Source organism: Watersipora subatra, chromosome 2, assembly GCF_963576615.1.
Source record: "Watersipora subatra chromosome 2, tzWatSuba1.1, whole genome shotgun sequence".
In the NCBI taxonomy this organism is placed as follows: domain Eukaryota; kingdom Metazoa; phylum Bryozoa; class Gymnolaemata; order Cheilostomatida; family Watersiporidae; genus Watersipora; species Watersipora subatra.
In genome coordinates, this window is record NC_088709.1 from 16,133,096 (window position 1) to 16,160,069 (window position 26,974).

General features: G+C 36.8%; 2 protein-coding genes across 2 annotated transcripts; both read right to left on the reverse strand.

Annotated features, from left to right (window-relative positions):
- On the reverse strand, nt 1-25,681 carry LOC137387607 (zinc transporter ZIP6-like). Its single transcript, XM_068074074.1, has 4 exons — nt 25,475-25,681; nt 21,939-22,019; nt 20,719-20,906; nt 1-940 (listed from the first exon to the last, which is right to left on the reverse strand). The coding sequence occupies exons 1-4, from the start codon at nt 25,524-25,526 to the stop codon at nt 797-799; spliced, it is 465 nt and encodes a 154-aa protein (XP_067930175.1). The 5' UTR covers nt 25,527-25,681; the 3' UTR covers nt 1-796.
- On the reverse strand, nt 9,199-12,195 carry LOC137387018 (uncharacterized). The gene is made up of 3 exons (XM_068073302.1): nt 12,067-12,195; nt 11,190-11,279; nt 9,199-9,438 (listed from the first exon to the last, which is right to left on the reverse strand). Exons 1-3 carry the CDS (start codon nt 12,193-12,195, stop codon nt 9,199-9,201), a joined length of 459 nt encoding a protein of 152 aa, XP_067929403.1.
- Nucleotides 25,682-26,974: the final 1,293 nt, after the last annotated feature.

A 26,974-nucleotide genomic window follows, 5' to 3' on the forward strand; every position in this document is an offset into this window, starting at 1 on the left:
TATATTGTATATATATTGTAATATGAAATATGTGTAAAATACATTAAAAAGCATAAATTAGAGCAGTGTTTTACTAACAGCAGTAGGATGTTTAAATCCGGCTTAGTTTTCTCAGAACGCTCCCTTTACAGATTCGTATTTAAACTAAAACATGGAGGAACTCTATTTTTTGCACAAAACTATAGATGCTACTCACAGGCATTCGTGTAACTAAGCACCAGAATAATTATGTTGCACTTGAAATATGATAATTTTAACAAGTTATGCAAAAGTTATTAGTTATAATTTGTACCTAAATCAAGTCTAGGGAAGAATTTTTTAACTATTTTATGCTGAGTATTACTAAAACTTTACCGGTTATCACAAATGTTCCGAGCAGACGTCACTAACTGCGGCAACAGATAAATTTTATTAAATTGGCCGCGTATTTACTGAATGTTAACTTGGACATAGCCACTTCACTCAGTTTTTGTTGAGAAAGGTTTAATAATGGAACTGTTAATATTATAAGGTATGATAGAATAATATCTGCACACTAAAAAATAATTCATAATACATAAATGACTATGAGAGAGGATGGACAAACATGTAAGTTTGCACAAGTGTTAATATAATACCAATAACTTGTATTAATGTTAAACAGCTTTCACACAGTTGAACTTCTACCATATTTGCTGTATTATTTACTAAAAGTAGTGGGCACCTCTTTAGAACTAAAAAGATTCATGATAAAATTCGGATGCAGATCGGTTACTGGAGTGGAGGCAGTGAGTGATTGTAGGTGCTAGCAGGTGGTTCATTTTGGAACGAAAATATTCGCTATGTCTGTCTCAAAAGTTGCTATAAGCAGCATACACACAAATCCACAGATCAGTCCAAAGTTCTGTAGGAGGAGTAGCTTCCACGGTCTTTTATTATCATTTTTTTTTATTTCTGGAAGCTACAAAAGAATATACACTAATATAAATCAGGGAATAAATAAATGACGTGTTCAAAGGAACACCCTAACCTCAATTTATGATCACTTCTACAAACAAAGTTTTCAGCACACCAAGTAAAATTTGAACCCACATTTATTTCAATATACAAGCTGATTTCCAAAATACAACGTCCAAAATTGCTCGTAACACTACAGTTTGATAATTGATAAAAAGAATATATGGCAAACATTAAAAATAAAATATAAGAATAATTAAAATTACGTAAATTAAGTTAAAGACGGACTTACTCAAAAATTTTACTAGATTTTATCAGAAAGTATCGGTATTTTTCTATTATTTGCGATTTTTTTATGTTTGATGGGATCTGACAGCCAGGATGTTTATAGATTAAAATCGATAAAAGTTGATCGCGATTAAAATGATCAGAAGTTGATATCGGCTATTCATTGCAGTTGCAGCGTTACAAGTTTGAATTCTGTCAGTCTCTTTGCAACTATCGACATCATAATAGCACTTTCACTTGATCTGAGCTTTTTTTAAAGATGAAGTTTTGCGATTTTACTTTTAAAATACCCTGGTAGTCAGACAATCTCAAACATTGAAAACAGTCGCAAGTGATAGAAACTACCAATACGTTCTGATAAAAGTTAATAGTTTTGTGCAGGTTCATCTTAAACCAGACACTATTTTTATATTATTTGCGATTGATCTTGATGTTGGATGACCACCAGAATGTTTTGAGATAAAAATCGACTAAAGTTGATCGCGATTAAAATGATCATTACAATTAAAAAATCTATTACATTTTTGTGCAAGGTCATCTTTGAGCAGACATTAAAATGGAATGCTACAATATCTGATGGTAGTTGAGATATGAGTAAAAAGGTAGAGCAGAATTGTCAACAAATCAATAATCACCCTCACCATATCTACGAGACCGACATACAAAAAGATGCCTCCTGCAAATGCGAATAACCACTGAGTTGCTGAAGTCACATATCTTATAAGTACGCCTATGATAACGCCGAGGCATTGAAGAGAAGCGCTCATCAAATTACACATGTACGCCTGCTTTATGGACATGCCAGTCTTGAGCAGCATGGCAGAGTCTCCTGTAAAACAGATGAAACGACATTGTAAGGTAATCAGCAGTGTATGGAGCAGTGCCTCGTGTAACATACTATCACACCCTGTAGCATGATATGCTCTTGCCAATATCCCCCTGCCATGATTTTTGGCCGATAAAATCAAGAGGTCAGATAAAAAACGTGAAATCATGGCAGACGGCATAAGGAAATAGAAGAGAAAACAACCATTGGCAAATTCAATTTGCCTGTAAGTTATGGCGACATAAATTCACTATTCTAATTGGTGATGATAGTGATAAGCATTACAGAACTTCAGCTTTACATAAGCTTAAACAGTTTATGTAAAAATATGATCAAGTACATATATATTATGTATATATATTGTATAAATATATATTATATATATAATATAGATATTATATGTATGTATATTATATATATAATGTATTGTACACTTATGACACCTTAACTGGTCATGAGCCCATGACATGAGAATTTAGCTACAAAGAGTGCATTATGTTGCAACAGTACAAGACCCAACTCAAAACACCTGCCTTAAGATATCAGAACAAAAATAACTGCACCGGCTTAGAAGCTTGATCAGCAATATTAATAACTTCAATAACAAGCTAGCGAACAGTTTGACTCGGTTATATTTACTATAATGAGAGCCGTGTTTGTCCGACAGCAGAGGCCACACTCAGGGCATTAGGAAAAACAATGTGTTGTACTGGAATCAAACTCAGACATTCAGCTTCGCAGCCATGCGCACTACTAACTGTGCCGCTTGACCACCCTACTGCTTTGCAAAATAACTGTGCGTATATCTATTACACCTGACGATAGCTCACAGTGCACCGGACTGCCAGGGCGCTAGTATAGTATAAAAGCGGTTAGTTTGTGCAGACTAAAAAACCTGCTTTCAAACATCCAAAATGTCTTTCATGTCAACCTAGTGTTTTGGTAATTAAAATATTCTTTAAAGTTGGAGTTGTTTACACTACATTGACAATGCAATTACTAGCTAGTAGTGGATTAAGAGCGGATACTAACCGAGCTCATGTGGAAGTTCATGACAGAGCACAGCTAGAGATGTACTCATTCCTCCTGAAAAACTTGATGCAAATGCAGCACCTAAAATCAAGGAATGAATTACATATTGCAATGAGCTATTCACAAAAGGTAAGCACACTTGGGCAAAGAGCAAGAACTGACACAGATACAAGCCACTCAAACAACTATTTGGTAGCTAAAAATGTACTACTGGATACGAGCTCTGGCTTGCAAGAAGTTAAGAGAGCAACATAGAGCTCGCGAGTATAAGAGAACGTATAGTCACACGCAGAGCGCAGATGCTCAGAAAGGCTAACCAGGTCAATGCTACTGTGACTAAATGTTTTAACATGATTTACACTAATAGGTAAATAAATACTTATCTTCCAGAAACATGGTCGAAAGTTTAGCATTGTTGACTATTTTCAGTTGTGAAAAGTACATGATTTTAATACTAGGTTTATCGATGTTACTAACTTTTAAAACCAAAACAATGCGCTTCGCGATATTAAAACTAGCCAATGAGATGATGAGCAAGTATCAATATGTTTTGAGCTATTGACAATGCCATCAAATGCGTTGGAGCCAAGCTTTAGCCTGAATAGTCACAGTTTTAGGCTGGTTCATACTATATCGCCGTATCTCGGCACTGATGCCACAATACTTCGGTGATCACTGATGATAACAGTTTTCACACTATCGCAAAAACGATCTGCGTTTGCATCATAAAATACTTCGTGACGTAGAGTTCAAATTTCTCTTTTTAAATTTTCACTAAGGAACCTTATTGTTTTGTGTGCTGGAATCAAAAACTAATCCTGCAGCGACTATCATGAACGGATATGAATAAATCACGCTATCAGCGACCGTGAATTACCATCGCCGAAATGGTTCACATTTGAAAGGCGGTCGTCGATGAAGTATCGGGAAAGTTTGACAGCTGCAAACTTTCTCAATGTGTCCGCGTTGCTTCGTCGGTGCCATCGATTCACGGTTCCCATAATCGACGATAAGTGCTGAAATAAAAATTCTGCCTAACGGCAATTTAGTGTGAACCAGCCTTTAGGACAAACTGAAAGGTGTGATGTGCAGCAGAAAGTATTATATGAACTGGAAGGTACGATGCACAGCCGGAGGTGGTACACGAGCCAACAAATGCCAATGTATCGTATAGCAAAATTTCACTATGCAACTGCTTGGCTATGACAACATATTAAAACTGTTTGCTGAAGCGTACAGAATAGACAAAAATGATAACAAACTCTTAGTATATCAAAGGCAGCGATGATATTCTAGAGGTTTTTGCCACAGCATTACGACAGTGACCCCATCGGCACAATCAATGTCCACTGCAAACACTAGCTTATCAAACAGAGTTGTAGCTAGTGCGTTCTACTTATGATCACTGTTAGATGTTCAGACAGGAAGTGCCTTTTATTTAATCAGGTCAAGGTTACAACAATGTGTACTAACAAGGTCAAGGATATTCAGTATAATAATTGAGTTAGTAGAATAGTAGATGAGTTAGTTATGTACAGCCAACAATCACCATGTTCATAGCGGGGAGCATTGCAATCAGTATCCTCCCCTTACATTACGATTGAGAGCTCATTTACTTGGAAAAACAAAATATTGATATTGCCTTTGGCAAGACATATTGTTTGACTTAGCTAATGCTGGCACGCACTGGTTTGGTGACACTGCAACTGTTAACATGCCAAGGCAACGTGAAGCATGTCATATTTTGGAGACCGCTTGACACTCTCATTCTGACATCATAACAAAATCTATTATCTTCATCGATTTCATAGACATTGAGCTGACAACCAGAACAGGTGGCAGATCTTTATATTATTGTCACTACCTCCCTCTATGCTATTACATCTCGGATTACGATCAAATTTTTGTACGAATTTTCCAACATGATGTAAGGGTAACTGGACTTTTGGGCGACAGTCATTAGGGCAACAGACACTTAGGCGACACTTTCGGTTCAAAAGGCGACAACTTCAGACGGAAAGGCGACACGGCAGACAAACCGGCGACAATTCCTGACTGAAAGGCGACAAATTGGTTTGTTGTTTGGTTGAAGGCAAGGTAATGTACTGACAAACTATGAGAAGCTGTCGTCGTGTGTAATGCTTACGTATATTTTTGAAATGTAACCTTGACAGTGTTATTGTTTTTTTACAAACGTTTTTATAAATCGAAATAGCAACATGTATTTTTAAACGCCATTGGTGGGATTTCTCTGATTATGCTAGCCCAGACAGTTAACAAAATATTAAAGTTTTTCTAAAAATGCATCTAGCTTATTCAATTAAAACACCAAAACTTGTTTTTGTATCAGTGTGTTTGTTCACAACTGTTCGAAAAGTCCGTTCTCGGCTGAAATGTCGTCAATCTTGTCGCTGATTGTTGAAACTTTAGAGGTATCTTACCTCGAGAAGAAATAATTTATGGTTTCGATCGTCGAAATTCACAGTAGCTGGGAGAAGAGTTTGCTCTTTGTGTGAGATGAAAAGACAATTCCCTAGTATTGTGATTTCTCATTTACTTGTGGAAATAATGATTTCCTTCTCCTTGTTTCTTTACAATTATGATAATAATTCAATGTCATTATAATACAGACTCAAGAGGCGGTTCACACTGATCTATGTTTGTCGAGATTTTATTTGAGTATGAAGAATGAAGGCTTTTTCTGACATAGGTGTCTAAGATATATCCATATTTTACTAACTTCTGCAGCTTGTTGCAAGAAGACTAAACAGCATCACAGAAAGCTTATGGAGAAATGATCCATTCCAAAGCATAGAAATCAACCGGTCCTGATGCCATGTTACCTTTAGAGTCACTTGAGATATTTGACCAAATTACCCTTGTCACAGATCCCGATGGCACACACAACCTGTAGTTTGAGACAATGAGGAGTGATCAACACCTCAAAGATCTTTGTGATATATACTCAGTTGCAGGTTAATGCTGCCACGTGCCACATCATATACTATATTTTGCATTCTAACATGCACTGCGAATCTTTTTTATACACGACTATTTTAACAAAGGACAGAATTCAGAAAAGATGGGAAGATATTACATAGACAGCCATCAGCTTGAACTTTAATGACAACTTTATTAAATAGTGGTGTAGCGAATTTCCTGCAATTATTTTTGTGTATGATTGGAAGTGCAAGTGCATTCGAGTACTTGCAAGTTACTGTGTATAATTATACTCCTGTAATTCAAATTATCTTTTCATTTAAGTTTTAGAATTAGCAGAAAGTAATATTCAGTTGCCAATTTATAACCGTGAACCTGATCTCGTTATTCTAGATAGGAAAGAGAAGTTCTATTGCTAGATGGGTTTATCTACATATATAGGATCAATCAGAATAAAGTCATTGTAAAAAAAATTAATGCTGCAAATTATTGATATACGTATTTTTGAAAGTTATATATAATAAAAATCAGCTTTACTATTTGTATAAATATACCAAAAAGCAAATTTATTAAAATGTATCAAGCTAAACTCATATGTATGTATTTATTTTTATACTGCAATCAGAATAAGAATATACATTAATTTGAGAGCTACTACTGAGGGTCCTAATACATGATACATGAGCCAAAGATAGTATAATGACTCATAAACAGCGGTATGCTAGTGATTCAAGAATGCATCGCTTCAAAGGAGTTAAAAAAGTTGGTACCTCTATGATGTCATAAATTAGGCGGTAAGGAATCTCAGACTCTTGCCACACTGATAAGCAACTAGCCAGTTTTTCCAAGCATTCAAGGAAGGAAGTGAAAAAGAAAATAGTGACTGGCTAAATGACTTCTGAGTGTGTAGAGTTGACAGACTCTAGAGTTAAATTTGTGGAAAAGGATGAACAGAAGAATAGTTGGGCGATTAAAAGCAGATTAATCTCAGTAGTTTTTTTAATAATAACCATCTCAATTAAATAATTATTGGGTACATTCATTAATACAATATGAAATTCTACTGTGTGTAAAAGAATAATGTAATCAGATTAATGAGGATATAAGCAGGTAATAGATGCCAAGGAAATAAGGTGGAGCAATGTGTGAAAAATATACTAATGCAAGATTTCCATCTGGGCATCAATAAAGTAAGCAGGTAATAGATGCCAAGGAAATAAGGTGGAGCAATGTGTGAAAAATATACTAATGCAAGATTTCCGATCTGGGCATCAATAAAGTTGGCGTCCTGTTAATGTTCACTACTAATTCACAAACATAACAGGCCATAACAGGACTTAACGTTTTGAATTAATCCTGCCCTCAGAATTGTCGCCTCAATGTCCAGAATTGTCGCCTGTTTGTCCGCTGCGTCGCCCTTCCGTCTGAAGTTGTCGCCTTTCGAACTGAAAGTGTCGCTTAAGTGTCTGTCGCCCTATTGACTGTCGCCCAACTGTCCATAATTCGATGTAAGACTTGAGCAAATTGATCTCGACAAAGCAATTTTAACACATGACATTCAAAGTTTGTAAATTGATACGTAAGCACATTTGTCTTCATATACTCTAGCTTGTCATTGCTAGAACAATATTTAACAGTCTTTCATATACACCTTTTTTACTTCTAAAATAATGGATCTCAAATTGGCTAGCCTGAGAGTAGAGTAGTGAAAAAAGAAAAAAAGAATGCTGTCTATATAATTACAAAGACAAATAATAGAAAAAACATAAGTAAATATCGTCAGATAGATTTTTTTCAAATATACAAAGCCGTGCAGTAGTTATTGTGAAGTGAAATAAAAAACAACAATGAGTGTAGATGGGTAGGCTGGTCATGAGTCTAGATGGGTAGGCTGGTCATGAGTCTAGATGGGTAGGCTGGTCATGAGTCTAGATGGGTAGGCTGGTCATGAGTCTAGATGGGTAGGCTGATCATGAGTCTAGATGGGTAGGCTGGTCATGAGTCTAGATGGGTAGGCTGATCATGAGTCTAGATGGGTAGGCTGGTCATGAGTCTAGATGGGTAGGCTGATCATGAGTCTAGATGGGTAGGCTGGTCATGAGTCTAGATGGGTAGGCTGGTCATGAGTCTAGATGGGTAGGCTGGTCATGAGTGTAGACGGGTAGGCTGATCATGAGTCTAGATGGGTAGGCTGATCATGAGTCTAGATGGGTAGGCTGATCATGAGTCTAGATGGGTAGGCTGATCATGAGTCTAGATGGGTAGGCTGGTCATGAGTCTAGATGGGTAGGCTGGTCATGAGTCTAGTTGGGTAGGCTGGTCATGAGTCTAGATGGGTAGGCTGATCATGAGTCTAGATGGGTAGGCTGGTCATGAGTCTAGATGGGTAGGCTGGTCATGAGTCTAGATGGGTAGGCTGATCATGAGTCTAGATGGGTAGGCTGGTCATGAGTCTAGATGGGTAGGCTGATCATGAGTCTAGATGGGTAGGCTGGTCATGAGTCTAGATGGGTAGGCTGGTCATGAGTCTAGATGGGTAGGCTGGTCATGAGTCTAGATGGGTAGGCTGGTCATGAGTCTAGATGGGTAGGCAGATCATGAGTCTAGATGGGTAGGCTGATCATGAGTCTAGATGGGTAGGCTGATCATGAGTCTAGATGGGTAGGCTGATCATGAGTCTAGATGGGTAGGCTGGTCATGAAAATTGAATATCAAGTAAAATAAATTAAACATGGAATCAAAAATATGTAATAGTTCATCTATAAAGTTTTTTATACACTGTACTTTAAATTAGACAAGCTACGCATTTTACTTACTCATCTCTTATCTCCTGTACTGCCAGGGCTACACCTCAACGACTTTAATATGAGAATGAAGTGACAACACAAATCTCTTTATACTGATGACTACTGTATTAATTCAGTTTTTTTACATATAATTTAGTTTTTTACATTTCGTTTAAATAATTTATTTTATATAATAAATTCCTTTTAATGTTACATGTACCTGCTTAAATTATTATCATCAATTTTTGGCTGTAGAACAAATTAAATGAAACAAAATGCACTTTTAGGTCTGAAATGCAATTTTCTCAAATTTTCCGTTGCATGTTAGAAACATTCGCATGCTAAGGACATCTCGAAAGTCAAGACCTGACATTGGTACCATATGACTTCTCAGTTCTCATCAATCGCTAAGCTATCTGTGAAGTTATGCAGTCCATCTCCCATAACAACCATGTAGGCTACAGAGGACCACGAGTTTAGTACGGAGTGGCTATGACCATGCCCTTCTTCCGTAGATCCGCTATCAACTGACTTGCTCGGGCTAACTGTTGAGACTTCTGCGAGGAGTTTGTTAGCGGAGTTGGGAGAACCACACTGTATGAGGGGCACAGTTGCTTCTCCAGCTGTCATCTACAATCGCACGACACGTATTTACACTGACAAAAGCTACAGCTGACCTTTAAATAGCTGGAATTACATCGCTAGTTGGGCTACAAAATGGACTCTCTCTATCACGCAAATTAATTATTTCCAATGACAAAGCTGAATACCTTGTATAAACATCATGTAATCTTTGTGTATATTTTCACGAATAACCTTTTTACTAACAAAATGAATCTGGCAAATAAATTCGGGTGCTGGTCTCTTTGGCTTTACGAAGTAGACACTTCTATAATGTTAGAATTCTTTTACGTAAACTCCACTTTAGGTAAAGAACATGTGTAAAGTTTTTGCTTCGTGCCAAGCCGTTCCAAGTTCCGCAATTCAATTTGAATAATGGGATTCTCTAGTTAGCGTTAAAAATTTTCCCGTACTTGTGAGAACAAACATCTTGTAGGTGTATCTCTATTACATATAATAGTACTCTGAGAGTTCAGTGTGCTGTGAAAGATCATCATGTGTGTGGATAAAGTGCAGAGAATAACTATGTGCACAGTTATTTCAAAATACTTGAAGGAGGTTGACTTGAGCAGGTGCTAGTGTCTTTGTACCAAGCTGAATGTCACGAGCTGGAGTCTCATGGAAAGCAATATTTTATCCTAACCTCTAACCCTGGTATGGGATGGACGGACGAACAGAAATAACGCTTATTATAATAGTGAAGATATAATTTTGTTTTACTTTGTTTTAGATGTATATAATATCTTTCCTTTCTTCTTTTGCGACATAAAAAATCAACTTAAATTGAAGGCGTGTGTTTTCCTTAACATAGAATTACCGTAATCATTGACCCTAAACCAAGTGAACGTGATAAAAAAAGAAAACGTTGTCAATAAAAACCAATAATACCACAGTAACTGTCAAACCACTAAAATAAAAGAGTTACGTGTGATTTTTTCCATTTTGAAGGGCCATAGAGTTGAGTTTGGGAAAATCTTGGAATAAATTAGGCAATTCAAATTTATTTTTAGATTCTGTTGAGTGAGTGCCTGAGTTTTCTGCTTTGAGTATTCATTCTGAGTAGAGATCATAGGAATCAGTGATGTAGTATTCAGATTAACATATAATGTATTTATTTGTACAACTATCGGCTTTTGCAGTAGGCCCTATAACAGGAAGAGGAGTTAAGTCGGCAGATAATTAATCTAATAATCTGATTGGCTAATGTAGATAAACATATAAATGTAATGATATGGACAATATATGGAGTTGTCTATACGGAGAGGGTAACTCCTAAGTAGTCAGTCAGCTGTAGATTGTCTCCCAATAGATTCGTACCATGTAAAATCCCTTTAACGTAAAAGTTTTCGAAATGAATTATTTATATTGTAGGAGCGTCTACTGTACTTCCCTTACTAAAGCGAGTTGCAAAAATTATGAAACAGTTCTGCACAACAGTTATTCTATCGTGTCACCTGTCTTGTCACAATGTGAAAGCATTGTAACAGCAAATTCGGACATTAAAACATTATGACGCTAAAACATTATGAAATGTTTTAGCGTCCCACATTTTGATTCACTGATAGTTGCACATCATTGACTGTCATCACATTGCACAACAAAGATTGCATTTGACAAAAAGTGAGGCTATTCTAAAAATTGATGTGAACATAAAATGGATCAAAATTGTGTTAGTGTCCACACCATTAGTATGTTATGATCACATGTGCGCATTTAGCAATCACATTCTTTATTCCTTTACACAACAGCTAACTCCTTACCTGCTTAGAGTTTGTCACTGGCTTTTCAATAACCTGGTTTAACATTGGCATGCTGAGATGCTTGGGAGAAGCGGTGTTCTCTGGGATACACTGAAACATGATGGACGAATAAGCATTGACAATGAACCCTTGTGGGAATATCTGAAGATTTAAAGGCACACAGCGTGCCAAACTATCAACTTTTTGTTTTTGTATTTTGTCGTTATCTGTCTGTTCTCATAACGGATTCTTATCCGAAATTATTTACAGTTTTTAATTAAAATTATAGAAAAATTAAAAGATGCAAAAATAGTTAAAGATTTAAATTTAGAATATTAATGTTAACAATGTAACAGCAATTTTAACACATTTAGAAAACAAAATTTGAAATTAGACTTGGAAGACCTGCGAAAATTGACAAAATCTACAATTTGATCAAGGCCCTAAAAAAGTGCGCAAGTGCGCAACACATAAGTGCGCAAACTGCAAGTCACGTGGTAACGTATCATTATGTTCTTATGCTTCGATAAATTCAGAGTTGCCTGCTTCTGATAAATTCGCACCCCACCGTTTCAACGATTCGAAGTTGCACGAAGCATTTAGATCTTTCCAAGATTCGCAATGTATTCCTCAGAACAAGACTTGTTAAAGTAAACTGGCTTTCTCAAAGCGACTGCCTTCGCACAAACTTAGCGACGCAAAATGGTGTCGAATGAGTTCAGATTTTACCGTTTCTATGCTTTGGAGTGGAAGCAACTCTGAACCGATTTGAAACATGGAAATGTAGTATATGTTAGCATCACTGTGCGAATGAATTGATAAAATTACTTCTCAAAAGTATTTGAGTTATGAATGCATAGTTGTTAGTCACAGCCCTGCATACAAACCCCAGACTTACTGGAAAGTGGCAACTCTTGGTTCGTGGTGGAACTTTGCTATGGTGGCCTGCCAAATTTACCAGATCTGTCAAATTTCTGCAAGGAGTACGGGTAGAAACATGCAGATTTTTGTGGGCTTCATTCGCCATTTCTCAAATTTCTGCCACATGGGAATAGATATTACAACGGGAAAAGGAAAAAAGCACTGGCTTAACCTTGTAGTATAATTTCCCAACTTGGGATGGCTGGTTCAATGCTATCAGATGCTTCTTCAAAACACAGGTAGTGATTCAAATAAAACACAGCTGTATTTAGAATTTAATGTACACAGCTTTAAATTTGTTAGTATTGCAAGAAATAACTGTTGACTTTTGTATGCAATTATGGTGTATAAAAAATCAGAAACTAAATGCATTGATTTTTTTAAAAAAAATTTTTACCTGTTTACATCATTTCTGTTCCACATGGTATTACTTTAAAGCACATGTTAGAGCTGCTGTAAATGCATGAATTATAAAATAAACAAGCAAAGATTATTTTTGAAAGTTCTTCTTTCTAAGCATTACAATTCAACAATTTTTTTATGAAGAAAGGAAAAAATGATAATCTATGACACACTATGGACAATTAACAATGACTGACTTACAACAAATGTTAAACTTATACCCAATATCAAACCGAAATTCTATACTTAGTGTTAGCAGATGCTTTACATATGTTCCAATAGTTGGACAACTCCAACTCTTCCCCAGTTGAAATTTTGTTCGTTGAAAGTCTTTTGCTAAGCTCTAAAACGATCTCAGTAATTTCAGAATACCAAATCTCACTCATTTGACTGACAGATGATTAGGTGATGATTAATCGACAGACAACGAAGAAATCATTTGGAGAGACCATGGCATGAACAGCCCAAGCCTTCTCCAGTCCCAGTCGTAAAGTTGATAGAAAATGAGGTGTTAAAAGATTAATAAGACCTATTCAACAGCTAGGCTGCCCTAGAATTAGACGCAGTTACTGTACAAAAACAGTTCATACGGTGTACAACTGAACACTTCTAGACATGGATAGGTAGGATGCAAGGAGTGTACTACAGAATGAAAAGTTGAATGAACAGAAAAAATTTTGTCAACATCTATTTTAGTTAAATAAAAATCCTTACTAATGATCCACTTTGAAAGTGTAGACTAATACAGCTGGTCTTATATCAAATACATACTGTAAATGTAACCTCATCCAGCAGGCATCTTGTTTCACAGATACATCATAGCTATGAAACTGTTTTTGTAAGTCATTTGGCACAGCTTAAAATATTATTTCAGCTATTACACTAAGAGCAAGAAAATGCAAACTTACCCGATTTTCTGGATGACGTTGACACATTAATAGACAATAATTTACCATTAAATGGTTTTACTCTTAAAGTACTAAAACTAAACATATTGCATAAATTTTAAGTAAAAAAACATGCATCTCTTTTCCTTTTTGCTCAGTTTAACACTTTTTAAAGTTACTTCTGTTTTCAATTAACACAGACCCTATGTCAACCCGACTATGAAGATATTCCTTTAAAACAGTGGTTCTTAACCAGGGTTCACTTGAGCCATACAGATTCAGGGAGTCAGTCTCAGGGGTTTGATGGAGGTCTCTCAAAGGCAACAGCTGAAGTCACACTGATTTGCAAGGTCGTCTTGATGAAAAGATATCTAATTTGTTGTAAGACATGTTTGTGTATTATCGTTGCATGTATTGTGTAGGTTCTGTTCTTTGAACACAGTGATGTTAATGCACAATTCATTTTGTGCACCAGTAAAAGATATACACATGTATTTAATGGGATAAAAATCTTACCTTAAATCTGAACCATAAGTCGTATTTCAATTTTCAATAAAGAAGGGGTCAGTGAAAGCGCATAGGAAACTACGGTGTTTAGTATGGCCAACAAGGTTATGAACCACTGCTTTAAAATAATGCTATTAACGTGAAGGAGAAGTAACAACAAAAATTCTTCTTTGAGTATTATTATTTTATTTGTTTGTTTATTTCTATATAAACTAGTTTCCTATATTGTTTCATATCATGTATTTCTAACTGGGAAGGTTTGTGGTTCAATGGTTAGGGCACAGGCTGGTGATCATTAGGTCAGGGGTTTGAGTCTGACATTACTATTGGTGGTATTAGGAAGGGACATTACCATTAGTGGTGTTAGGAAGGGACATTACTATTAGTGGTGTTAAGAAGGGACATTACTATTGGTGGTGTTAGGAAGGGACATTACTATTGGTGGTGTTAGGAAGGGACATTACTATTGGTGGTGTTAGGAAGCCACATTACTATTAGTAGTATTAGGAAGGGACATTACTATTAGTGGTGTTAGGAAAGGACATTACTATTAGTGGTGTTAGGAAGGGACATTACTATTGGTTGTGTTAGAAAGGGATATTACTATTGGTAGTATTAGGAAGGGACATTACTATTGGTGGTATTAGGAAGGGCATTCGACCTATACCAAATCTTATTAGCTAATGGCCACAATAAAACCTATACTACGAGGAAGACCATTTTGCGGTGGCGACGCATAATGACAAACGTATTCTAAATACTATATACAAAGGCCTAAAATAAAGTTCGTATAAAAATATTCGCTCACGCATGTCGCAGTTTTGATATTTGAAAAACATCTCCAAATAGAATAGCTTTGTAAGAAGAGGTTTGACAGTATTTCGTAATCGTTACAGCCATGAGGTTTACCGAACTTTGCTTGGCAAAAATGCGAACTGTGGAACTTATGTATCATGAACAAGTTATGGATAAAACGGGTGTAGCTTTTTATCCAAAATTCAATAAAATTGGTACTCTAATTTAACTCAAATTTATTTGTATTAGCAAGTTCTTTTACACATAAATATCAATTCACACCCAGGCATGTATGGTATGCTTCAAGACATTATTCTCGGCAGAGACCAACACCAGAGCCATCGAGTGTAAGAGTTGTGCCATGCTAGTAACGCAAAAAAAATTGATCACGTGACCATATGGTCGCCATCTTAGTTCCATTTACCGTATTGTACTCAAAGTGATATACGATATTTATTATAATTATCACTTTGATTGTACTGTTCTATTAGGATTTCAGTTGTTATTGTGGAAATTAAGGGCTGTTAGTTCACTCAGCCTCATCTAAACCTAGATTTTTTGTGATGATTGGAACGCTAAGTCATTACTATAGTTTAAACGCGGAGCTAAGTGGCAATTTTGAGCATTATTTGAGAGAGAACTACACCTATTCATACATTGATCATGCTGATTTGTTAATATTTTATATCTCAGTGTAATCGGTGTGTGTATGTATGTGTTGAACTCAAAGTGCAACAAAGAGGTTACTAGAAGTTGGCAGTTTAGTAGTAGCAGCAGTCAACTTTCCTTCAATCAACTTGCTTGTGGCATTAGATTAAATCAAGGAGTTTCACTCCATTAATAGATCAAAATGGTTAACTGCTGGGCAGTAGGATGCACAAACAGATCTGAGCACGGCTACACAATGCATTGCTTCCCAAGAGATGCCCCATTGCGAGTTAAGTGGATACAAATGGCGAGACGAGAGGGTACCATCACTTCTTCATTACGACTTTGTCACGTAAGTATTATATTTACAGAATTCATTGATAGTGAACATAGCTTCCGCATGATTTGACTGTTTATTGAAGTTAACTATAAATACCAGCATAGACATAATTAAGGCCTAACTAATATACAGATATTACTTTTCAGGACACTTTGAAGATCAGATGTATGAGCCTAACCGCAAAGATGGCTTGAAGAAACTTCGGCATCTTGCTTATCCCACTCTGTTTCCACATCGTTCGGCTCCCAAAAGACAAAAGACACCTTTAAAATGAGGTGCAGATGACTCAGGGCCATCGATTGCTTATTCCTCTGACCACGACTATGCAAGCAGTAAGCCATGCCCAACGCCTGAAGAAGAACCTAATGTTTCAGTTCTGGAGGCACCATCTTCTCCTGGTTTGCAAATTTGTTTTGTTCATGTTTGCTTTGACATACAATTACATTTATCTTGAGTAATATGTGTTTATAACATTTTCTGTTAGTAGGCTTGCGATGATCATGCAAGTAAGTATAGTCAGTGGAAATGTGTGTGAGGAGTGCTGGGATTTAATTTATTCTTCTGGATGGGACTTAACCATTGCCTCTGTGCATTACTAATTCTTTGTGTGTCTTCTTTCACATCTAATTTGTACACTTTGCTAATCCTAATATGCACAACTTAACAGAACTCATAACTTGTATAACCACCTTCTGATTATATGTTCCTCTATCTTCCACTCATCAAAACTTAACTACAGCGCCTAGATATACTGAGCTTGCATTGACAAAATTATTTCATTTTACTTTTAGTGGAAATGAATACAACTAGCATTAATGAAGATGACCAGGATACAATAAACACCTTGAAGAGAAAGATTTCTTCAGTAGAAACTCAGAATGCTAAGGTATAAGACTTTTGTAGATTTTATAAGCTATATTTGATACTGATGTGTATTACTTGATGTTTGATGTAATGGGTATATATTAAATTTGATTTACTATTTTTGTGTAAGGTACGAAAGAGATGCTTTGATCTTCGAAAGAAGCTCAAGCAGTCGGAGTCAGCTGTAGGTAAAATGTTTAATGAGGATCAGCTTGAAGCGCTTCGACGAAAGTCTACAAGAGGACTTAAATGGAGCCCGGAAACCATTAAAAAAGGTCTGCAACTAAGATTTGCATGTGGTTCCACAGGCTACAACATGTTGCTTGAGCAGAATCAACCACTTCCTTCTATTAGAACACTCCAAAGACATATGCAGAGAGTTCCATTTTCATCTGGTGTACTCAAGGGGGTGTTTGAGTATATGAAAGTTAAGGTAAAGTTCCGTAATTACAGACTAAGATGTGGTGCTTCGCTCTCTAAAAAACCCATGGTGATTAAATCAAAAATGGCTATTTAAAATTATAGCATTATCTTTGGCTCAAATGTGAAATATTTTTGGTGCGACTAAAGGGCTTTAGTGTTCACAGGTTGAGAAAATGTCTCCCTTTGATAGAGACTGCTGCCTCACACTAGATGAGCTGCAGATTACTCCAGCTAAAGAGTACGATCGAGCTAGCGGAAGCATCATGGGTGATGTAACTTTACCTGGACACAAAGGAAAAGCCACACATGGGCTTGTTTTCCTGTTGGCAGGTATAATCTTAGGTCTTAGATTTATTAACAAACAAACAGAAATCATGTTGCAAATCGTTTTTCATGTCGGTCATAGAGAGTATGCATCCTCGGGTTTTGGGCTAGCTTGCAAGTCAGAAGTCGTAGGTCAATATGTGGAATTTGATTCAAGTCACAATTGTTGACTCGTTTTTGTTGCTTTTATTCCTGTTATTTTAGATATGTTGCAAATTAATTAGTTTACTAAAGTTTGTTAAACAACTATGTCTATGCTTGCAGGGCTAGCAACAGGGTGGAAACAGGTAGTAGCTTATTACTTTACAGGTAATTCTGTGCGAGGAGCTGTTTTCAAGCCAATCATCTTGGACATTATCAGCTATGCTGAGAGCATAGGTTTACATGTAGTATCTGTTACCTCAGATATGGGTTCCTCTAATCGAGCTATGTGGGCAGCCTTTGGTATTATCGTTAACAAGTTTTGTAAACCTTGTACAAGTGTTACGCATCCTAGTGATGCTAGCAAACATCTATATTTTCTTGCAGATGTTCCGCACCTTATCAAAAACCTGAAAGCATCTTTGCTCAGTAATGGGTCATTCAAGCTTCCTTCAGATATTGTTCAGATGTACAATTTGCCTTCTGATAGTGTCTCTATTAGGCCAGTGAAAAGGTTGATTGATTACCAATGCAGCAAAGGGTTGAGGCTTGCTCCTAACCTTTCTGAATCTGCTCTAGAGCCTAGTCACTTTGAGAAAATGAAAGTGTACAATGCATTGAATTTTTTCAGTCATAGTGTATCTTGTGCATTGAAACTCATGGTTGAATATTCGAAAAGCCCAGATTCTGAGCTTAATGTTCTCTATGTAGAAGGTGAGATAGATGAGTTTGAGTCAACAGCATGGTTCATAGAAAAATGTAGCAAATGGTTTGACTATATGTCGAGTAGGCAGCCAGTAATGGCTTTATCTAACAATAATATGGAATCGTACAACTTAGCTGTAGAGTCACTTAAAGAGTTCATTGTAGTTATTCAAGGTTTGAAGGTAGGTGCAGGTGATTGGAAACCCGTGCAGACTGGTGTGATTCTGTCCACAACATCTATACTTGACATGTGTGAGGGATTACTCCAGTCTCACAACTTTCTTCTCACTTCAAGATTTACTCAAGATTGTCTTGAGAATCTATTTAGCTCAGTTAGGATCAAGAATCCAGTTCCAACACCCCTTGAGTTTAGAAATAATTTGAAAATTATTATGACGGCTCAATTTTTGAAAGTCCCTCAAACAGGTAGCTATGATATTGATGAAAGTGACTATCTTGGTAACCTATTAATTTCAGATACTCAGCCCGCACCAGCTGTCGATCAGACAACATCGCAATACATGATGTCATTGTCTTTAGAATCGAACATTTCTGATGATGAGAAGAATTCTCTCTACTACGTTTCAGGCTACTGTTTAAAGTCTCTTAAAAAGCGAAAAATGGTTTGCCAAACATGTTTTCAATCTGCATCAACTTCAGATGCATTAGATGGGGTCAGTAAGTTGGTTCAACTTAAGGACTATAAAACGGGGGCTTTATGCCGTGTTGCTGAACCCGTATATAATGCTATGCTGAAATGGGAAAAGATTTTCAGGGCTAATGTAGAACAAGCATCACATAGAAACATCCGGAGAGCTCTGATCGATGGCTGTGGTAGGGTTGCCAGCATAGAGGACATTGTGCTCAAGTGTCATAACTTACCATCTAAGTTGCTTAGCACTTTTATAGACACTAGGCTTAGGTTTTTTTGTAAAGACCAAACAAAAAAACTAGGTCAAAGTCAAACTGTAGGATCTACCAAGGGGAGCCGCTCTACATTCATAAGGTCAATGGCCAAAAAGGCAAAGTAATCATCCATACGTTTACTTCGGTTCATGTTTCCTAACCTAGTGTCTGTAGCAGCTCTACTAGTAGGTGCTAACTGCTATAAATCCGTATTAACAATATTTATATATGTGACATTACTGTGTTTCTAGGATGAAGGTTTCTAGGAGCTCCACTACTAGATGCTAACTGCTAATAAACCCGTATTAAAAATAATTATATATGTATGTTTCTAGCAACTTCATTAAATCGACCGTATATATTATATACTTGATATATTTGGCCTTATTTGGTGCATTTGAATATATATAATTATGTTGTTTGCAAACCCTTGCCCAACCACATGACATATGTAATTTGTCTGTTTAATTTTACTGCATTTAAATATGTGTGTGTACGTATGCATGTTATTTGCAAATATATGTGCATGTGTAGAAACCTCAACTCAGTTTTTATGGACTTGTGCTCTCTTTTTTGCTTGATTAGAGGCAATAAGGCAGTCAAAGATACTATATCATGTTAACTGAAGTATCATATGTTAGCAAGGGTTGCCTTTCATGCAAACCTATTGGCCAATATTCACTTACGTGACTTTTTATTGGCTAGCAAAGACCATTGCCTATAACAATGAAATGAAACCATTGTGCAAAGTGGAACTAAGATGGCGCCCGTAAATTGTTGGTGGCGTAACTCTTACACTCGATGGCTCTGGAACACCCTAACCTCAATTTATGATCACTTCTACATACAAAGTTTTCAGCACACCAAGTAAAATTTGAACCCACATTTATTTCAATATACAAGCTGATTTCCAAAATACAACGTCCAAAATTGCTCGTAACACTACAGTTTGATAATTGATAAAAAGAATATATGGCAAACATTAAAAATAAAATATAAGAATAATTAAAATTATGTAAATTAAGTTAAAGACGGACTTACACAAAAATTTTACTAGATTTTATCAGAAAGTATCGGTATTTTTTTATTATTTGCTATTGTTTTTATGTTTGATGGGATCTGACAGCCAGGATGTTTATAGATTAAAATCGATAAAAGTTGATCGCGATTAAAATGATCAGAAGTTGATATCGGCTATTCATTGCAGTTGCAGCGTTACAAGTTTGAATTCTGTCAGTCTCTTTGCAACTATCGACATCATAATAGCACTTTCGCTTGGTCTGAGCTTTTTAATAGCGATCAAGTTTTGCGATTTTACTTTTAAAACATGCTGACAGTCAGACTACCTCAAACATTGAAAACAGTCGCAAGTGATAGAAAATACCAATACGTTCTGATAAAAGTTAATAGTTTTGTGCAGGTTCATCTTAAACCAGACACTATTTTTTATTATTGGCAATTGATCTTGGTGTTTGATGAGAACTGACCACCAGTATGTTTTGAGATAAAAATCGACTAAAGTTGATCGCGATTAAAATGATCATTACAATTTAAAAAATCTATTACATTTTTGCGCAAGGTCATCTTTGAGCAGACATTAAAATGGAATGCTGCAATATCTGATGGTAGTTGAGAAATGAGTAAAAAGGTAGAGCAGAATTGTCAACAAATCAATAATCACCCTCACCATATCTACGAGACCGACAAACAAAAAGATGCCTCCTGCAAATGCGAATAACCACTGGGTTGCTGAAGTCACATTTCCTATAAGTACGCCTATGATAACTCCGAGGCATTGAAGAGAAGCGCTCATCAAATTACACATGTACGCCTGCTTCATGGACATGCCAGTCTTGAGCAGCATGGCAAAGTCTCCTGTAAAACAGATAAAACAACCTTGTAAGGTAATCATCAGTGTATGGAGCAGTGCCTCATGTAACATACTATCACACCCTGTAGCATGATATGCTCTTGCCAATATCCCCTGCCATGTTTTTTGGTCGATAAAATCAAGAGGTCAGATAAGAAACATGTGAAATCATGGAAGACGGCATAAGGAAATAGAAGAGAAAACAACCATTGGCAAATTCAATCTGCCTGTAAGTTATGGCGACATAAATTCACTATTCTAATTGGTGATGATACTGATAAGCATTACATAACCTCAGCTTTACATAAGCTTGAACAGTTTATGTAAAAATATGATCAAGTACATATATATTATGTATATATACTTGTATAAATATATATTATATATATAATATAGATATTATATGTATGTATATTATATATATAATGTATTGTACACTTATGACACCTTAACTGGTCATGAGCCCATGACATGAGAATTTAGCTACAAAGAGTGCATTATGTTGCAACAGTACAAGACCCAACTCAAAACACCTGCCTTAAGATATCAGAACAAAAATAACTGCACCGGCTTAGAAGCTTGATCAGCAATATTAATAACTTCAATAACAAGCTAGCGAACAGTTTGACTCGGTAATATTTACTATAATGAGAGCCGTGTCTGTCCGACAGCATAGGCCCCACTCAGGGCATTAGGAAAAACAATGTGTTGTACTGAAATCAAACTCAGACATTCGGCTTCGCAGCCAGGCGCACTACTAACTGTGCCGCTTGACCACCCTACTGCATTGCGAACTACCTGTGCGTATATCTATTACACCTGACGATAGTTCACAGTGCACCGGACTGCTAGGGCGCTAGTATAGTATAAAAGCGGTTAGCTTGTGCAGACTAAAAAACCTGCTTTCAAACATCCAAAATGTCTTTAATATCAATCGAGTGTTTTGGCAAACAAAGTACTTTTTTTAAGTTGGAGTTGTCTACACTACATTGACAATGCAAGGACTAGCTAGTAGTGGATTAAGAGCGGATACTAACCGAGCTCATGTGGAAGTTCATGACAGAGCACAGCTAGAGATGTACTCATTCCTCCTGAAAAACTTGATGCAAATGCAGCGCCTAAAGTCAAGGAAGAAATTACACATTGCAATGAGCTATTCACAAAGGTATAAGCACGCTTGGGCAAAGGGCAAGAACTGAGACAGATACAAGCCACCCAGACAATTTTTTGGTAACTAAAAATGTACTACTGGATACGAGTTCTGGCTTGCAAGAAGTTAAGGGAGCCACATAGAGCTCGTGAGTATAAGAGAAAGTAGAGTCCCATGCAGAGCGCAGACGTTCAGAAAGACGCACCAGGTCAATGCTACTGGCTCCAAATGTTTTAACATGATCTACACTATAGGTAGGTTAATACTTATCTTCCAGAGACACAGTCGAAAGTTTAGCATTGATGACTATTTTTAGTTGTGAAAAGAACTAGGTTTATCGATGTTACTAACTTTTAAAACCAAAACAATGTGCTTCGTGATATTAAAACTAGCCAATGAGATGAGCAAGTATCAACATGTTTTGAGCTATTGACAATGCCATCAAGTGCATTGGAGCCAAACTTTAGCCTGAATAGTCACAGCTTAAGGCTGGTTCACACTATATTGCCGTATCTTGGCGTTGATGCCCCAATACTTTGGTGATCATCGATGATAACGATGTTCACACTATCACAAAAACTATCTGCGTTTGCATCATCGAATACTCCGTGACGTAGTGTTCTAATTTCTCTTTTTAAAATTTGGCGAAGGAACCTTATTTTTTTTGTGTGCTGGAATCAAAAACTAATCCCACAGCAACTATCATGAACGGATATGAATAAATCACGCTATCAGCGACTGTGAATTACCATCGCCGAAATGTTTCACATATGAAAGGCGGTTGTCGATGAAGTATCGAGAAAGTTTGGCAGCTGCAAACTTTCTCGACGTGCCCACTATGCTTCATCGATGCCATCGGTTCACGGTTCACATAATCGACGATAAACATCGAAAGGAAAATTCTGACTAACAGCGATATACATGTATTGTGAATCAGCCGTCAGGACAAACTAAAAGGTGTGATGCGCATCAGAAAGTACTACGTATATGAACTGGAAGGTACGATGCACAGCCGGAGGTGGTACACAAGCCGACAAATGCCAATGTATCCAATAGCAAAGTTTCACTATGCAACTGCTTGGCTATGACAACATATTAAAACTGTTTGCTGACGAGTACAGAGTAGACAACAATGATAACAAACTCTCTCAGTATATCGAAGGCAGCAACGATATTCTAGAGGTTTTTGCACAGCATTACGACAGTGACCCCATCGGCACAATCAATGTCCACCACAAACACTAGCTTATCAAACAGAGTTGTAGCTAGCCCCGTTCCACTTATAATCAGCATGTTCATAGCAGGGAGCATTGCAATCATTGTCCTTCCATTACATTATGATTGAGAGCTCATTTACTTGGAAAAACTAAGTATTGATATTGCCTTTGGCAAGACATATTGTTTGACTAAGGTAATGCAAGCACGCACTGGTTTGGTGACACTGCAACTGTTAACATGGCAAGGCAATGTGAAGCATGTCATATTCTGGAGACCGCTTGACACTGTCATTCTGACATCATAACAAAATCTATTATCTTCATCGATTCCATAGACATTGAGCTAACAACCAGAACAGGTGGCAGATCTTTATGTTATTGTCACTACCTCCCTCTATGCTGTCACATCTCAAATTACAATCAATTTTTTATCTGAATTTTCCAACATGGTGTAAAACTTGAGCAAAAATTGACCTCAACAAAGCAATTTTAACACATGACATTCAAAGTTTGTAAATTGATACGTAAGCACATTTGTTTTCATATATTCTAGCTTTTCATTGTTTAGAACAATATTTTACAGTCCTTCATAGACACCTTTTTTACTTTTAAAGTAATGGATACCAAAATGGCTAGCCTGAGAGTAGAGTAGTGAAAAACGGAAAAGAAGAATGCTTTTTATATAATTACAAAGACAAATAATAATAAAAAATAAGTAAGTACCGTCGGATAAATTTTTTTCAAATATACAAAGCCGTGTAGTAGTTATTGTGAAGTGAAATGAAAAACAAAAGTGAGTGTAGATGGGTAGGCTGGTCATGAGTCTAGATGGGTCGGCTGGTCATGAGTGTAGATGGGTCGGCTGGTCATGAGTGTAGATGGGTCGGCTGGTCATGAGTGTAGATGGGTCGGCTGGTGATGAGTGTAGATGGGTCGGCTGGTCATGAGTGTAGATGGGTAGGCTGGTCATGAGTGTAGATGGGTCGGCTGGTCATGAGTGTAGATGGGTAGGCTGGTCATGAGTGTAGATGGGTTGGCTGGTCATGAGTGTAGATGGGTCGGCTGGTCATGAGTGTAGATGGGTAGGCTGGTCATGAGTGTAGATGGGTCGGCTGGTCATGAGTCTAGATGGGTAGGCTGGTCATGAGTGTAGATGGGTCGGCTGGTCATGAGTGTAGATGGGTAGGCTGGTCATGAGTGTAGATGGGTCGGCCGGTCATGAGTGTAGATGGGTAGGCTGGTCATGAGTCTAGATGGGCCGGCTGGTCATGAGTGTAGATGGGTAGGCTGGTCATGAGTCTAGATGGGTCGGCTGGTCATGAGTGTAGATGGGTCGGCTGGTCATGAGTGTAGATGGGTAGGCTGGTCATGAAAATGAGTGTAGATGGATAGGCTGGTCATGAAAATGAGTGTAGATGGGTAGGCTGGTCATGAAAATTGAATATCAAATAAAAAAATTAAACATGGAATCAAAAATATATAATTTAAGTTCATCTATAAAGTTCCCATACTTTAAATTAGACAAGCTATGCATTTTACATACTCATCTCCCATATCCTGTACTGCCAGGGCTACACCTCAACCACTTTAATATGAGAATGAAGTGACAACACAAATCTCTTTATACTGATGACTACTGTATTAATTCAGTTTATTTACATATAATTTAGTTTTTTACCTTTTGTTTACATAATTTATTTTACATAATGAATTTATTTTAATGTTACGTGTAACTGCCTAAATTATTATCATCAGTTTTTTGCTATAGAACGAATTAAATGAAATAAATTGCACTTTTACGTCTGACTGCACAACATTGCTATATCATTGTTACAGTCAGACCACTAAATATAAATTCAATTTATCCCAAGATCTGCTTCACAGGTTAAAACTACGACAATGGGTCGATTGTTACCATAAAAAACAGACTGTATCCATTTAATTAATTTCACAAGTAAACAACATATAATAATGTAAGTGTTTTTCCGCAGATATTTGCAGAACCTCTCAATTTTTTACATTTTTTCCGAATTTTTGCATTCAGCCCTTTCTCTTCCATTTAGGAGACTGCAATGCTTCAAAAACCGAACATGGCATGATGGAAATTATTTTAGGTGTGGAGTTCAAATTTCCTCAAATTTTCCGTCGCATGTTGGAAACATTTGCATGCTATGGATATCTTGAAAGTCAAGATCTGCCTTCACACCAATCGCTAGGCCATCTGTGAAGTTGTGCAGTCTATCTCCCATAACAACCATATAGGCTACAGAGGACCACGAGTTTGGTACGGAGTGGCTATGGCCATGCCCTTCCTCCGTAGATCCACTATCAACTGGCTTGCTCAGGCTAACCGTTGAGACTTCTGCGAGGAGTTTGTTGGCGGAGCTGAGAGAACCACACTGTATGAGGGGCACAGTTGCTTCTCCAGCTGTCATCTACAATCGCACGACACGTACAGTATTTACACTGACAAGCCAATGCGTTAGGTGACTCTTAAATGGCTGGAATGATATTGCTAGTTGGGCTACAAAATGGACTCTCTCTTTACCATGCAGATTAATTATTTCCAATGACAAAGCAGAATACCTTGTATACCCATCATGTAATCTTTGCATGTATTTTTACGAACAACTTTTTTACTAACAAAATGAATCTGGCAAATAAATTCGGGTGCTGGTCTCTTTGGCTTTACGAAGTAGACACTTCTATAATGTTAGCCTTCTTCTTGTAAACTCCACTTTAGGTAAAGAACCCGTGAAAAATTTTTGCTTTTTATTACGTAAAAAATCCATATAACATAAAGCGCCGATCCCGTGCAAGTTCTCCAATTTTATTTGAATAATGAAAATTTCTAGTGAGCCTTAAAGATTTTCCTCTTCCCATACTTGGGAGAGAATACGTTTTGTAGGGATATCTTCACTATATATACTAGCACCCTGACAGCCTAGTGTGCTGTAGGTGATCATCATGTGTGTAGATAAAGTGCAAAGAATAACTATGTGCACAATTATTCAGAAATACTTGAAGAAATTTGACTGATGCAGGTGCTAGCGTCTTTGTACCAAGCTGAGTGTCACGAGTTGGAGTCCCATAGAAAGCAATATTTTATCCTAACTTCTAACCCTGGCATGGGATGGACGAACGAACAGAAATGATGCTTATTATAATAGTGAAGATATATTTTTGTTTTACTTTATTTTAGATGAATACAATATCTTTCCTTTCTTCTTTTGCGACATAAAAAATCAACTTAAATTGAAAGTGTGTGCTTTCTTTAACATAGAATTACCATAATCATTGACCCTAGACCAAGTGAACGTGATAAAAAAAGGAAAAAGTTGTCAATAAAAACCAATAATACCACAGTAACTGTCAAACCATTAAAATAAAAAAGTTATGTGTAATTTTTTCCATTTTGAAGGGCCATAGAGTTGAGTTTGGAAAAATCTTGGAATAAATTAGGCAATTCACATTTATTTTTAGATTCTGTTGAGTGAGTGAGTGAGTTTTCTGCGTTGAGTATTCATTCTGAGTAGAGATGGTAGGAATCAGTGATGTAGTATTCAGATTACCATATCATGTATTTATTTGTACAACTATCGGCTTTTGCAGTAGGCCCTATAACAGGAAGAGGAGTTAAGTCGGCAGATAATTAATCTAATAATCTGATTGGCTAATGTAGATAAACATATAAATGTAATGATAT